General features: G+C 46.1%; 1 protein-coding gene across 1 annotated transcript in view; it reads right to left on the bottom strand.

The window, feature by feature from the left end:
- Positions 1 to 14368, bottom strand: part of LOC126295440 (mucin-19-like) — a 293300-nt gene that overhangs the window by 43865 nt on the left and 235067 nt on the right. The window contains exon 10 of the mRNA XM_049987938.1: positions 11423 to 11727. Coding sequence (XP_049843895.1) covers positions 11423 to 11727 — 305 coding nt within the window. The remainder of the gene's footprint in view (positions 1 to 11422; positions 11728 to 14368) is intronic.

Genomic DNA, 14368 nt, shown 5'->3' with positions numbered 1-14368 from the left:
TAAAACAGTGGGCATATTAAAAAAAAGAGTATTTGATTTTTCAATTTTCTCCAAAAAAATTTAATTGTGTAATGTTTTCTTGACTTCAAAATCTGTGACAATCTTTCATAATATATCGATAATTAAGAATGTGTATTTGCAATGAAAAAGGGAATTCTGTGTGTGGTATGTAATTAAAAACGAGAAGACGTGCATTTTTCTTCAAAAAATCATGGCTACGTATGAGTTAATTGCCATATATTGATAATTTTCATAATTAAATGATTTGGGTATTCAAATGGAACAAAAAAAGGTGAAGATGATGGCTTTCGAACCACCATATACCCTATCGTTCGGTAATCAATCAGTGACACTACCGATTACGCCTAGTTTACAATGGTAACTGAGTGACTTATATGTATTACGTTGTGTTTGTCAGCAAGCGTCAAAGCTCATTTTTCTCTGTAATGTTGTGAAAAACATAAAGAACAGCCCTGTCGTCCATTTTCGCGGAACATACTGTACCAACAGCAAGACAATCAGAGCACATGTGGTTCTTGCACAGACTGTGACTGTACACGATTTTTGAAATAAAAATTACGTAGCTAAAGTATGATTAAGAAAAACATTGATGGCGGTTAATACATCAGAGTTTCTTAAAGTCTCATTTACAGTGTGATAGTAATAACATATCAGATACATAACTTGAGCCTACTTCCAAGAGCATAACACCACCAGTGTTCCAGAGCTACGGCTACTGACCAATCATCGCGTTTGTGTTTGTTTACATCAGGTTTGCTCTTATAATGGAGTATAGTGCTACTAGCGTTGTGGCAGCAACACAGAGAAAAACACGAAACGATTGTCAATAGTCTTCAAACGAAACCAAAGGCCAGAAAGAAAGCGACACCTGTTCCGGAACTACCCGTACGAGGAATGGAGAGAAGAGAATGCCACTATTTGTCAACTCTCTGGAACTCCAGATGGCCAGCGGTTATTTCCGTAGCAGTACGAAAATTTGTTCACTCCAGAAACTATTCTCTCTTGAAATATCACCGGGTTCTACGACCTTTAACTGAAGTCACAACGCAGTTACCAACTTCAGGTTAGCTGTAGTGGTAACCCGTTAACTACCAGAGAATAATAACTTTTTAGCGAATACGATAACTGCCAGAAAAGTAACGATCTCTGACTGTTATTTCCATAGTCGCTCGAATTCCTTATGGGCAGTATTGATACCCGCCGAAACTAAGTTGACAGAGACAGTGGTTGGTCAAGCGAACACCCGTACATGTGAAATGCTTTTACAGTCGCTCCCGTCAGTCACGGTTCTGACACCGTTTTTGCTGAAAGTAGTGACTGGCGAGAGCACAACAAAGGAGTAGTACACAGTTATGTCAACACATGGCGCGCAGTCTCACAGTTGTCTCCATGGCCTATAGAACGCCATTCAGATGGTCTGTTCTTCGCGGCCAGATTTTTTTTTTTTTTTAATATTGTGTGTAGTGTGGACTGAAGAGATCACCCTTGATGACTTATTCTTCTAGGATGGGATGTAAGAATAAAAGGAAAACACTTTATTTATTACACATTCATTTAGGCTTGGGCACGCAATGGGCCCTTTAGCCTGCTGTCTTTGGTGATGTCTGTCTCCTGTGAAGGGTGAAATGTGTCAAGGCTGTTATGTGTGGCTGCTTCCTCTTGTTATGACAGATTGCCTATGGGGGGTGAAACGTTATTCACTTCGGTACTCTATACTTGTGCCATCTTGCAGGGTTTACCGTTCCTACCTATTCTAATTGTCGAACTTCGTCCCTAAGGGCATCGATCTTGTAAAAAACTCGTACAGCCTTGTCATGGACCTTCTCTTGTATAGTGGTGTCGTGGAGTGCGGATGTCGACATTTCTTGTCCACCATGGAGCTCCTATGATCCATCGTTAGCAAATGTTTTGCAGCGCTTGGAGATTGTTGTAGTTGGAGACGCACGTAGGTCCCCACGAGGTGGAGCCATACAACATTGCGGGTTCCACCGCTGCCTTATACAATTCGAGTTTAGTTTTAGGGTTGAGATCCTTACTCTTCAGGAACGGAATCAATGACCTGGCCATCTTCTCGGCTGCCGTCGTCAATATGCTGCGTAAAGATTAATTTTTTGTCAAGATAGACACCGACATACTTCACTCCCGGCGACCATGGGATAAATTGGTCAGCTATTCGGAGTCTGTCGTTCAGAACTGGTTTCCTCCGTGTGAACAGAACGGCTGCCGTCTTCGTCGGGTTGATCGTTATCTTATTTTGCAGCGCCCAGCGTTCCATTACAGCAAGTTGCCGTTGCATCCTAGCGATTAGCTGGTCCAAGTGTCGTCCAGTTGTCAGAAAGGCCGTATCGTCCGCATAAAAACTCGCCGTAACAAGGGGGATTGTTGGGATGTCGTTTATATATGAGTTGAAAAGCAGAGGCGAAATGACAGAGACCTGCGCAATTCCTGCGGATATCAGTTTCATTTCGGAGTTTTCGTCGTCGACTCCTGTCCTGTAGAAAGCTGTCTTATGAGTCTAATGTAATCGGCCAGATCTCAGATGACGCGAAAGGGTAGTACGAGCATCGGTCAACAGATGGCACGAGACGCTGTTGGCGGTTATTGAAATTACCGCTTGTAGCAGGTGAGCGGTTATTACACCAACTGCTACCTGTCAGTAGTCGTTTATTTCTATCAGTTACGTTACTTTTTGCCACCTGTACAGTGTAAACGGGAGGAGACGAACAGGATAGTCACAGAGCAAGGCCCCTCTGAGGCTTTGCTGGCACGTATCCAGTGATTAGTTTATGTTCTACTTACAGGGGAACCTCCCCATCGCACCACCCTCAGATTTAGTTATAAGTTGGCACAGTGGATATTGGTTAGCGTGAGCAGCTGCGGAACGAGAGGTCTTTGGTTCAAGTCTCCCTTCGAGTGAAAAGTTTAATTTTTTTTTATTTTCAGTCAATTATCAAAGTTCAGGCACTCACACATAATCAATTTCGCTCTCCAAAATTCCAGATGTGCAGATTTGATGGGACATATGCATGATTTGACGGTCTACACACGGAAAATATGAAAACGTAAAAAACATATGCTTTGACAGAGCACAGGGAAAACTATGAAACTGTTGCATTCATTTGTTGCAGTTTATATGAAAAACTCTTATGTTTCCATCACTTTTTTGGGAGTGATTATCACATCCACAAGAAAACCTAAATCGAGCAAGGTAGAAGAATCTTTTTACCCATTCGCTAACTGTACAAGTTACGTGGGTCGACAACATATTCCTGTCATGTGACGCACATGCCGTCACCAGTGTCGTATAGAATATATCAGACGTGTTTTCCTGTGGAGGAATCGGTTGACCTATGATCTTGCGATCAAATGTTTTCGGTTCCCATTGGAGAGGCACGTTCTTTCGTCTACTAATCGCACGGTTTTGCGGTGCGGTCGCAAAACATAGACACTAAACTTATTACAGTGAACAGAGACGTCAATGAACGGACGGACAGATCATAGCTTCAGCGAAAATGAAAAGAGTACATTTTTCATTCGAGGGAAGACTTGAACCAAGGACATCTCGCTCCGTAGCTGCTCACGCTAAACACGGGACCACGGCGCTCCGCAGCTCCCGTTCTCCTTGATGTGGCATACCATGTACATGGACTACTCAGCTTGTATATTTTGCTTATTTTTTTCATAGTTCCACACAACTTCTTCCTGTTTTCTCGATTGATCTGTGTTCAGTTTTTCAAGGCCTATTCACTGTGCCAACTTATAACTAAATCTGAGGCGGTGCGATGGGGAGGTTCCCTTGTTAGTTCAGTGCTGACTGCACTAGTGAATTTGTTTCTCAGTAGAGAGAGGAACATGTTGGTACTTCACTGCGGCGCTGTTAGTATTAAGAAGCTCTCTCATCGACCAGAGGCAAACTTCTGCTTCCTCGTGCTCCCTCTTTTAATTTGCTTTAATTTAGAAATTTTTAGCTCCTTATTACCTTATTTGATACTTAAGGATCCCCTCCCATTTCCCTCTGACAGAATATTTTTATTATTATAGTTTACACCTGATGATGGAACTTAACTGTTCCGAAACCCGTCGTGTTTACACAATTAAAGATTGTGGATTAAGCAACTGTCATGCGGTTTCTTCGTTTTTTCAGAGTGGACTCGCACAGTTGCGGCTGGCCCTGAAGAAGAACTGCTCCGGTAGCTCACACTCAAGAGGAACATCTTACATGTTCTCGCTGCTGTATTCGTACTGCCTTGGACACTGTTCGGATGCAGCCTGGCTGAAGCGAACGTATGAGACAGAACATGCTACGGCACGCACACGCGTCAATTGAGGCACTTGGAATCCTGTTTTCCACCCATACTGTACCTATGGCTGCATGGTACAGCGGGTATTAGACTGCAGTCTCTGTAACAGTGAGTGAACGTCTCTAGCGTGGAAACCTTGCATTTCCGGACATAAGTTCATTAGATCTTTTTGTTACGTACCCTCTCATCTATCAGTCAAATGTCTCAAATAGCTCTGAGCACTATGGGACTTAACATCTGAGGTCATCAGTCCCCTAGAACTTAGAACTACGTAAACCTAACTAACCTAAGGACATCACACACATCCATGACCGAGGCAGGATTCGAACCTGCGACAGTAGCAGTCGCACGGTTCCGGACTGAAGCGCCTAGAACCGCTCGGCCACACCGGCCGGCCATCGATCAATCCCTGGAGTTTGTATACTTTTGAAAAAATCACTCTGCATATCCATAATACTTGGTAGGGTACCTGAGTGAGCACTTCAGAATAGGCTGTTATTAGTTGCAAAAAAGTGAAACATGACGAATAAAAACTAACATGTATTGGACAGCTGATCGTCTCGTCTTCGCAGATGATCTCCCACTTTTTTAATATTTTTGTTCTGGTTCGCTAGAGACTGTTGTAAAACAAATCGGTGAACTGAAGACACGAAGAGCAAAGGCAGAACTCTACACCTACTCCGAAAAAACTGAATTTATTAGAAACTAGCGCAATTGCAAAATATGTATGGGAGCTAGGTACCGGTGTACGTCCCAAGTCTTCTCTCTGTCCCTCTCCATCTCCGCTCTCCCTTCGTTCATCTCCTTTTGCTCCTCCCCCTATCTCCGTCGACCACCTCACCCCCAACTTCCTGTTTCCGGCCAGAGTGGCCGTGTGGTTCTAGCCGCTACAGTCTGGAGCCGAGCGACCGCTACGGTCGCAGGTTCGAATCCTGCCTCGGGCATGGATGCGTGTGCTGTCCTTAAGTTAGTTAGGTTTAAGTAGTTCTAAGTTCTAGGCGACTGATGACCTCTGAAGTTAAGTCGCATAGTGCTCAGAGCCATTTCAACCAATCCTACTTCCTCTACGTCTTTTATCCCACACTCTCTCCTTCCATCTCATCCTCCCTCATCTTTCTGTGCATATCATCTTTCCCCTTCTTTACATTCATTTCATCCCCCTTCTCTGTCCAACTCCTCTTCCACCCTCTCACTGACCTTATTTATTGTTTTAGCAAACGGAAGCTTCAATGGGAATAGGAGTCAATATGTATGGGTAAATGGGTCGGAATCATTAGTATACGGGGTATGAGAGAGACGTTTCAGCCGATGGATCTGTGAGGATAGTATGTAATGACAGTATTTCGCATGGTTTTAATCTGTGAAAGTTTCGAGGGTGGTCTGATAAGTACTCGGCCTGACCAAGAGATGGCAGTGGTTGCTGAAAAATATCTCTGGATTACATACGATCTATGAAGCATATGTCTCAAGTTTGAAGACGCCACATTGTTTAGTATTTGTTTGTCAGCCGTTTTTAACCTCACTCCATTTGCGAGTTGAACAGGGAAGTGAATGGCTACTAGTGGTGAAAGGTACCCGCTGCCATACACCATGCAGTGGCTGATCGCGTATGTACACTGAGGTGACAATAGTCATGGAATACCTCGTAATATCGTGTCGGACTTCCATTTGCTTGGCATAGTAGAGCAACTCTACGTGGGATGGACTCAACAAGTCCCCTGTATCTGTCCATAATTGCGAAAATGTTGCTGGTTGCTAGGATTCATGTCGGGCTAAATCATTCGCTCGGATTGTCCAGAATGTCTGGTATGGAGCATTGTCATCCACAAATATTCCATAGTTGCTCGGGAACATAAGTCAATGAACTGCAATGTTCTCCAAGTAGCCGAACATTACGATTTCCAGTGGATCATCGGTTCATTTGGACCAGAGGACGCAGTCCATTCCATGCAACCGCAGTCCTTTACATTATGGAGCCAGTACTGGCTTGCATCTACATCTGCATCTACATGGATACTCCGCAAATCACATTTAAGTGCCTGGCAGAGGGTTCATCGAACCACCTTCACAATTCTGTATTATTCCAATGTCGTATAGCACGCGGAAAGAATGAACACCTATATCTTTCCGTACGAGCTCTGATGTTCTTTATTTTATCGTGTTGATCGTTCCTCCCTATGTAGGTCGGTGTGAACAGAATACACTCCTGGAAATGGAAAAAAGAACACATTGACACCGGTGTGTCAGACCCACCATACTTGCTCCGGACACTGCGAGAGGGCTGTACAAACAATGATCACACGCACGGCACAGCGGACACACCAGGAACCGCGGTGTTGGCCGTCGAATGGCGCTAGCTGCGTAGCATTTGTGCACCGCCGCCGTCAGTGTCAGCCAGTTTGCCGTGGCATACGGAGCTCCATCGCAGTCTTTAACACTGGTAGCATGCCGCGACAGCGTGGACGTGAACCGGTGCCAATGATGGTCGTATGCGTGTCTGGCGCCGTGCAGGTGAGCCCCACAATCAGGACTGCATACGACCAAGGCACACAGGGCCAACACCCGGCATCATGGTGTGGGGAGCGATCTTCTACACTGGCCGTACACCTCTGGTGATCGTCGAGGGGACACTGAATAGTGCACGGTACATCCAAACCGTCATCGAACCCATCGTTCTACCATTCCTAGACCGGCAAGGGAACTTGCTGTTCCAACAGGACAATGCACGTCCGCATGTATCCCGTGCCACCCAACGTGCTCTACAAGGTGTAAGTCAATTACCCTGGCCAGCAAGATCTCCGGATCTGTCCCCCATTGAGCATCTTTGGGACTGGATGAAGCGTCGTCTCACGCGGTCTGCACGTCCAGCACGAACGCTGGTCCAACTGAGGCGCCAGGTGGAAATGGCATGGCAAGCCGTTCCACAGGACTACATCCAGCATCTCTACGATCGTCTCCATGGGAGAATAGCAGCCTGCATTGCTGCAAATGGTGGATATACACTGTACTAGTGCCGACATTGTGCATGCTCTGTTGCCTGTGTCTATGTGCCTGTGGTTCTGTCATGTGATCATGTGATGTATCTGACCCCAGGAATGTGTCAATAAAGTTTCCCCTTCCTGGGACAATGAATTTACGGTGTTCTTATTTCAATTTCCAGGAGTGTATTACCGCATTAGGAAGAGAAAGTTGGTGATTGGAATTTCGTGAGAAGATTCTGTCGCAACGAAAAACGCCTGTCTTTTAATTATTTCCAGCCCAAATTCTGCATCATTTCTGTGACACTTTCTCCCATATTTAGCGATAATACAAAACGCGCTGCCTTTCTTTGAAATTTTTCGATGTACTCCGTCAGTGCTATCTCGTAAGGATCCCACACCGTGCAGCAGTATTCTAAAAGAGGACGGACAAGCGTAGCGTAGGCAGTCTCCTTAGTAGGTCTGTTACATTTTGTAAGTTTCCTGCCAATAAAACGTAGTCTTTGGTTACCCTTCCCCACAACATTTTCTACGTTTTCCTTCCAATTTAAGTTGTTCCTTATTGTAATACCTACGTATTTAGTTGAATTTACGGCTTTTAGATTAGACTGATTTATCGTGGAACCGAAGTTTAACGAGTTCCTTTTAGCACTCATGTAGGTGACCTCACACTTTTCGTTTATTAGGGTCAACTGCCACTTTTCGCACCATTCAGATATCTTTTATAAATCGTTTTGCAGTATGTTTTGGTCTTCTGATGACTTCCTTAGTCGATAAACCATATCGTCATCTGCAAACAACCGAAGACAGCTGCTCCGATTGTCTCCCAAATTGTTTATGTAGATCAGGAACAGCAAAGGGCCTATAACACTACCTTGGGGAACGCCTGAAATCACTTCTGCTTTACTCGATGACTTTCCGTCAATTACTGTGGCCTCTCTCACAGGAAATCACAAATCCAGTCACATAACTGAGACGATATTCCATAATCACGCAATTTCACTACGAGCCACTTATGTGGTACAGTGTCAAAAGCCTTCCGGAAATCCAGGAATATGGAATAGATCTGAAGTCCCTTGCCAATAGCACTCAACACCTCATGTGAATAAAGACCTAGTTGTGTTTCACAGGAACGATGTTTTCTAAACCCATGTTGACTGTGTGTCAATAGACCGTTTCCTTCGAAGTAGTTCATAATCTTCGAACACAATATATGTTCTAAAATCTTGTTGCATATCGTCGCTAACGGTATGGGTCTGTAATTTAGTGGATTGCTCCTACTACCTTTCTTGCACAAAGCCTTGTTGACAACTTCGGCCGATGGCTTCGAAGTCTCGAACCCTGCCATCGGGACTTGTCTGACCGGGGCACGGCTTTCCTGCCGTCTATGTGGTCAGGACCCCAGGAGAGGCTCTGAAGGCGATGTCGTGCCGTTAGCAAAGGCACTCGGGTCAGTTGTCTGCTGCCGCAGCCTATTTCATCATACCGTCGTACGTCCACATTGAGCTGCCGTTATCTGGCGCAGTGTTACTTGTCTGTGAGCACTGACAACTCTACGCAAACGCCTCTGCTCTCGGTGGTCAAGTGAAGGCCATCGGCCATTGCGTTGTCCGCGATGAGAGGTAACGCCGGAAATTTGGTATTCTCGACACACTTTTTGGTACGGCCTATGTCTATTTTAGAACATGTTTTTTGCTCGCGTATCATGTCATTTCTGGAAATCCACAATCTACTCCGTAGGAATCAACATGGATTCGGGAAACAGCGATCGTGTGAGACCCAACTCGCTTTATTTTTTCGTGAGACCCAGAAAATATTAGATACAGGCTCTCAGGTAGATGCCATTTTCCTTGACTTCCGGAAGGTGTTCGATACACTTCCGCACTGTGGAGCAGTATTCAAGCAGTGGGCGAACAAGCGTACTGTAACCTGCTTCCTTTGTTTTCGGACTGCATCTCCTTAGGATTCTTCCAATGAATCTCAGTCTGGCATCTGCTTTACCGACGATCAACTTTATATGATCATTCCATTTTAAATCACTCCTAATGCCTACTCCCAGATAATTTATGGAATTAACTGCTTCCAGTTGCTGGCCTGCTATTTTGTAGCTAAATGATAAAGAATGTACACTCCTGGAAATGGAAAAAAGAACACATTGACACCGGTGTGTTAGACCCACCATACTTGCTCCGGACACTGCGAGAGGGCTGTACAAGCAATGATCACACGCACGGCACAGTGGACACACCAGGAACCACGGTGTTGGCCGTCGAATGGCGCTAGCTGCGCAGCATTTGTGCACCGCCGCCGTCAGTGTCAGCCAGTTTGCCGTGGCATACGGAGCTCCATCGCAGTCTTTAACAATAGTAGCATGCCGCGACAGCGTGGACGTGAACCGTATGTGCAGCTGACGGACTTTGAGCGAGGGCGTATAGTGGGCATGCGGGAGGCCGGCTGGACGTACCGCCGAATTGCTCAATACGTGGGGCGTGAGGTCTCCACAGTACATCGATGTTGTCGCCAGTGGTCGGCGGAAGGTGCATGTGCCCGTCGACCCGGGACCGGACCACAGCGACGCACGGATGCACGCCAAGACCGTAGGATCCTACGCAGTGCCGTAGGGGACCGCACCGCCACTTCCCAGCAAATTAGGGACACTGTTGCTCCTGGGGTATCGGCGAGGACCATTCGCAACCGTCTCCATGAAGCTGGGCTACGGTCCCGCACACCGTTAGGCCGTCTTCCGCTCGCGCCCCAACATCGTGCAGCCCGCCTCCAGTGGTGTCGCAACAGGCGTGAATGGAGGGACGAATGGAGACGTGTCGTCTTCAGCGATGAGAGTCGCTTCTGCCCTGGTGCCAATGATGGTCGTATGCGTGTTTGGCGCCGTGTAGGTGCGCGCCACAATCAGGACTGCATACGACCGAGGCACACAGGGCCAACACCCGGCATCATGGTGTGGGGAGCGATCTCCTACACTGGCCGTACACCTCTGGTGATCGTCGAGGGGACACTGAATAGTGCACGGTACATCCAAACCGTCATCGAACCCATCGTTCTACCATCCCTTGACCGGCAAGGGAACTTGCTGTTCCAACAAGACAATGCACGTCCGCATGTATCCCGTGCCACCCAACGTGCTCTAGAAGGTGTAAGTCAACTACCCTGGCCAGCAAGATCTCCGGATCTGTCCCCCTTTGAGCATGTTTGGGACTGGATGAAGCGTCGTCACACGCGGACTGCACGTCCAGCAGGAACGCTGGTCCAACTGAGGCGCCAGGTGGAAATGGCATGGCAAGCCGTTCCACAGGACTACATCCAGCATCTCTACGACCGTCTCCATGGGAGAATAGCAGCCTGCATTGCTGCGAAAGGTGGATATACATTGTACTAGTGCCTACATTGTGCATGCTCTGTTGCCTGTGTCTATGTGCCTGTGGTTCTGTCAGTGTGATCATGTGATGTATCTGACCCCAGGAATGTGTCAATGAAGTTTCCCCTTCCTGGGACAATGAATTTACGGTGTTCTTATTTCAATTTCCAGGAGTGTATCTTTCTATGTATTCGCAGCACATTACACTTGTCTACATTGAGATTCAATTGCCATTCCCTGCAACATGCGTCAATTCGCTGCAAATCCTCCTGCAGTTCAGTACAATTTTCCATTGTTACAACCTCTCGATATGCCACAGCATCATCCGCAAAAAGCCTCCGTCTCATCCACCAGGTCATTCATGTATATTGTGAATAGCAACACTCCGCTGTGGCAGACCTGAAATCACCCTTACTTTGGATGACTTCTCTCCATTGAGAATGACATGCCGCGTCCTGTAACAATGTGATTGAATAAGTAGTCTCTAGCATGGAAACCATGCATTTCCAGACATAAATTCATTACACCTTATTTGTTCCATTTCCTCTCATCGATCAATCCGTAGAGTTTGTACAGTTTCACACGAATCACCTGAGTGCAAATGACTGCTCCACCAATGCACTGCCCTTCTTCAGTGCCTCGTGTACACTATAGTAGCGGCGTCCGTACACGGGTGTCTCGCTGTCCCTTAGCTGTAGACGTAAGTGCAGGTGGGTGGGAAGGGGGACGCGTCAGGTGGTCAGACTCACCTGGAGGCGGCGCCATTGCCGAAGCGGCTCCTGGCGCGCGTGCTGCTCTCGGGCGCGGCCTCTGTGGTCGTGGTCGTGGTCGTCGAGGCGGGGGTGGCGCCGCCCCCGCCCCCGCGGAACCTGCCCCCGGGCTTGGGGCGCAGGCGCCGCCTGCCGCCGGCCGGCGCCGGAGCCTCCGTCGTCGTCGTGGTCGTGGTCGTCGGGGCCGGAGTCGTGGTCGTGGTCGTCGTGGTGGTCGTGGTCGTGGTGGTGGTGCTCGGCGACGTGGGGGCCGGCGCGGGCTCCTCCTCCGTGGTCGTCAGGATCTGCGGGCGACAGTCGTTGCGTCAGAACCGTCTACTGAGGTAGCTTCTCTACATCTGAATAGGGCTGTGGCTGTATTCCACACTAACTGCGAGTGAAATATAAGACACCAACCCTCCAGGACCGATCATAGTGGTACCGCGTAACACCACCTGTGTAAAGCACCCTGGCAGATTAAAAACTGTGTGCCGGACCGAGCCTCGAACCCGGGACCTTTGCCTTTCGCGGGCAAGTGCTCTACCAACTGAGCTACCCAAGCACGACCCACGCCCCGACCTCACAGCTTTACATCTGCTACCTCGTCTCCTGCCTTCCAAACTTAACACAGGCTCTCCTGCAAACCTTGCAGAACTAGCACTCCTGAAAGAAAGGATACTGCGGAGAAATGGCTTAGCCCCAGCCTGGGGGATGTTTCCAGAATGAGATTTTCACTCTGCAGCCTAGTGTGTGCTGATATGAAGCCTCCTGGCAGATCAAAACTGTGTGCCCGACCGAGACTCGAACTCGGGACCCTTGCCTTTCGCGGGAAAGTGCTCTACCAACTGAGCTCTACCAACACTCTGCTGCAGAGTGAAAATCTCATTCTCGAAACCACTGTCTACTTTACCAAATCGCCAAAAAGTTGTGTGTTTTAAGAAGTTATTTTATTTATACAACCAGTTCCGGTATCTCAATATGCCATCTTCAGGCCCCTAAAGATACCACAATGCAGCAGGGACAACAAAATAATTTACTTACAAAAAAACCTGTATAGCTCTCATACGAACTGCGACACCCCTTACTTTTACAGTTCTGTGTTGATCTGTTAAGCGCTCTATAGCGTTGAATATTCAGTTGGTGTGCTGAATGAAATTACTTACAAAACTGCTATACTGCTCTTTTCAGTTTAGGTGACATTTGTGAAACACCCTGTCATGTTTATAGCGCTGTGCTGACTTTTAAAATGTTAGGTTTAAGTAGTTCTAAGTTCTAGGGGACTGATGACCTCAGCAGTTAAGTACCATAGTACTCAGTGCCATTTGAACCATTTTTTTGAATTAGATTACTTTTACAAAGCACCCTGTATTGCTATCAGTAGTTTAGGTGTGAATTGTGAAACATCCTGTACTGTTTACAACTATGGGTTGCCCTTCTAAGTAGTCTGTAGTGTTGGTTACGCAGTTGGGGCACTGACTGAAATTACGTAAGAAACACCAGTACAACAGTTTTATTTTTAATTGAGATTTGTGAAACGCCCTGACAAATTTACTGGGCTCTGTTGGTTTCGGAACACCTTGTATTGTCCACAATGCAGTAGGTACAGTGAATTAAATTACTTACAAAAAACCCAGTTTTGCTCTCATACGTTATGGTGTAAATTGTGACTCACGCTCTACAGTTTATATTTCAATGTCGACTTGTTAACCACACTGTAGCGCTGTTTATACATTTGGTGCACTGAATGATATTACTTACAAATAGCTTGTATCGCACAGCCCTGCACTGTCCACTCTTTGGTAGGTACAGTGAATTACATTACTTACAAAAATCCCTGCACTGCTCTCTCAAATTTAGGTGTGAACTGTGAGACACGGTGTACTATTTGCAATTCTACATTGACTTGCTAAGCACCCTGTAGCATTCGATATACAGGTAGTGAATGATATTACTTAAGAAACAACCTGTACTGCACTTCATGTTTTAGGTGAGACGTATAAAACGCCCCGTTCTGTCCACTATGCAGTAGGTGCAGTAAATTAAGCTACTTACAAAACGCATTGTATTGCTCTCATAAGTTTAGGTGTGAATTTGGAATAGCCTGTACTGTTTATAAAGTTGTGTTGACTTGTTAAGAAACCTATACAGTTAGTTATTCAGTTGGTGGACTGAATGAATTTGCTTACAACAAACCCAGTATTGCATACTTAAACCAGATGGAACTTGTGACACATCCTGTACTTTTTAAAAGCTCTGCACTGACTTGTCAATCGCCCTGTTCTGCCCACTATGCAACACGAGAAGTGAAATAAATTACCAGAAAACCCCCTGTATTCCTCTCATAATTTTAGGTATGAATTGTGACACATCAACTGCTGTTTACAACAGTGTGTCGCATTTCTCACCACTATGTATTGTTGATTATTGAGTCAGTGCACTGAATGAAATTACTTACAAAACACCATATGTTGTGGTTTGTTATGTGGGGCTTGTGAAACACCCCGAAATGTTTACTACTTTGAGTTGAGTTGTGTAAAGCTCTGAACTGTTCACTGAGGAGTACATACAGAGTATTAAATTACTTAGAAAACATGCTGTATTGCTATCATAAGTTTAGGTGTGAATTGCGACAGACCCAGTACAGTTTCCAGTTCTGTGTTGACCTCTTAAGAACTCTATAGTATTGAGTATACAGTTGAGACACTGAATGATACACTCTGTGCTGTACTTTTAAGTTAGGTGAGATGAATGAAACTCCATGTATCGTTTACCACTGAGAATTGACTTGTGAAACATCCTGTATCCTATACAATTAGGCACATACAGTGAATTAAATTACTTACAAAACAGCCTGTATTGCCATCATGAGATTAGGTGTAAATTGCGACACACCCTGTATAGTTTACAGTTCTGATTTGACCTGTTAAGAACTCTATAGTATTGAGT

The sequence above is a fragment of the Schistocerca gregaria genome, chromosome 11 (genome assembly GCF_023897955.1).
Source record: "Schistocerca gregaria isolate iqSchGreg1 chromosome 11, iqSchGreg1.2, whole genome shotgun sequence".
NCBI lineage: Eukaryota > Metazoa > Arthropoda > Insecta > Orthoptera > Acrididae > Schistocerca > Schistocerca gregaria.
This window is presented reverse-complemented; position numbering and strand designations above follow the sequence as displayed.